The 1,296-nt window shown below is 42.5% G+C and overlaps 1 protein-coding gene across 3 annotated transcripts in view; it reads right to left on the bottom strand.

Moving 5' to 3' along the window:
- Positions 1-256: 256 nt before the first annotated feature.
- LOC102678017 (carcinine transporter) overlaps positions 257-1,296 on the bottom strand; it is a 21,682-nt gene continuing 20,642 nt past the window's right edge. The window contains exon 12 of one of the 3 annotated variants that reach the window (XM_031515187.1): positions 257-826. In XM_031515187.1, the coding sequence (XP_031371047.1) occupies positions 650-826 (177 nt within the window). In that variant the 3' untranslated portion in view covers positions 257-649. The remainder of the gene's footprint in view (positions 827-1,296) is intronic. The other 2 variants (XM_031515188.1, XM_031515189.1) reach the window with 2 other exon arrangements.

Here is a 1,296-nt window from a genome sequence, read left to right as displayed (position 1 = left end):
GGGGGAAGGGGGTAACAAATTCCAGATTGTTTCGCCCTTCGTCACCCTGATTGCTCCATTATTTCTTCGATCGTTTTCTCTTCTTCTAAGCTTCTAAGAAATTTATATTGTCGTAAGGATCAAAAAAAAAAGAGCTATAAATTTTAGCTCGTAATTTATACACGATCATTCGGAGATGATAAGGTATACATTAAACGTGTTTTCGTATTCAACGTCACGGGATGAAATCACGGGATAAAAACTGCGAACGAAGGAATAAAATTAAAAAGCAACTCGAGATTTATATCGCGACACGATTAAATATCCTTCCGCCCAGAAATTACCATTCGAAAATCGTGGAAAGTTGTTTGCCGTCCAGATCCAGGCCGCAATTAGATTTTCGCGTATCCTTTCGTACGAGTGAGTATATTTCGAGCATTCGAAACTTGCACGTGGCTGTTTCCAGCGTCACGTTGCAGCGGACTAATTAGCGTCGCGTCACGCTGCCTTTGATCCCTGTAAATTGATAATGGCACCGTATCACCCCTCTCTCCCCTTTACCAACAGTGAATTCAATTCTGTCCTTTTCACCCTCGACCCTTTTTCGCCGGCTCGCGAAACATCGTGGCCCTGCACTGCCTCTTTTCGACATCAACCCCAAAGGATCTCTCTATACATGTGGTGTATAGAGTGGTGGCCAGCAGCCCGCCACTTTTCTATTTTCTTCGCTTTCTACCTGTGCACGAGTCACAGCCTCGTTTCTCGCGCTCAAAGTCTCCGACATGTCGCCCCTCAAAGCGATTCTCTCCCAGAAAAGAAATCGCTTCCGGTGATTCACGCTCGATCCCTCTTTCTCTTATCCCTTTTCCTTTACTTCTCTTTTTTCCACCCGTTCCACGGTGAAATCTAATTGATCCTAGCCCGATAGATAAAAGAACAAAGGAGCCGTGGATTCGTGGATCGGTTATTATCCGGATGTGATGTATGGAGTGTGGAAACTGGATTAACCAACATTCATAGTTAGAGTAACCTTTGAAATTGATTTTCCATTTCTTAGATAGGTCGCGGAAAGAGGGTATAAATAAGATCCCTTTTGAACGTTAATGACTCCACCGGGGGTTCGTATAATTTATCCCTCCTTCCGACCTTTCTTTTTTCATAAATCTGTTCCTTTTTTTCTTATTCTATCCACGACTCGATTCCATCCCAATAAATTTCTCGAGGATCGAATTCAATTTTGTACATTTATCTAGACTCGTTCGAGTCGGCAANCAGATGAAACTTCATTCGCACAAGAATTAATTTATATTTAGGAAG

This window comes from Apis dorsata, unplaced genomic scaffold, assembly GCF_000469605.1.
Source record: "Apis dorsata unplaced genomic scaffold, Apis dorsata 1.3 scaffold_58, whole genome shotgun sequence".
Taxonomy (NCBI): Eukaryota; Metazoa; Arthropoda; class Insecta; order Hymenoptera; family Apidae; genus Apis; species Apis dorsata.
Note: the sequence above shows the minus strand (reverse complement) of the source record. Positions and strands in the feature narration are given on the sequence as shown.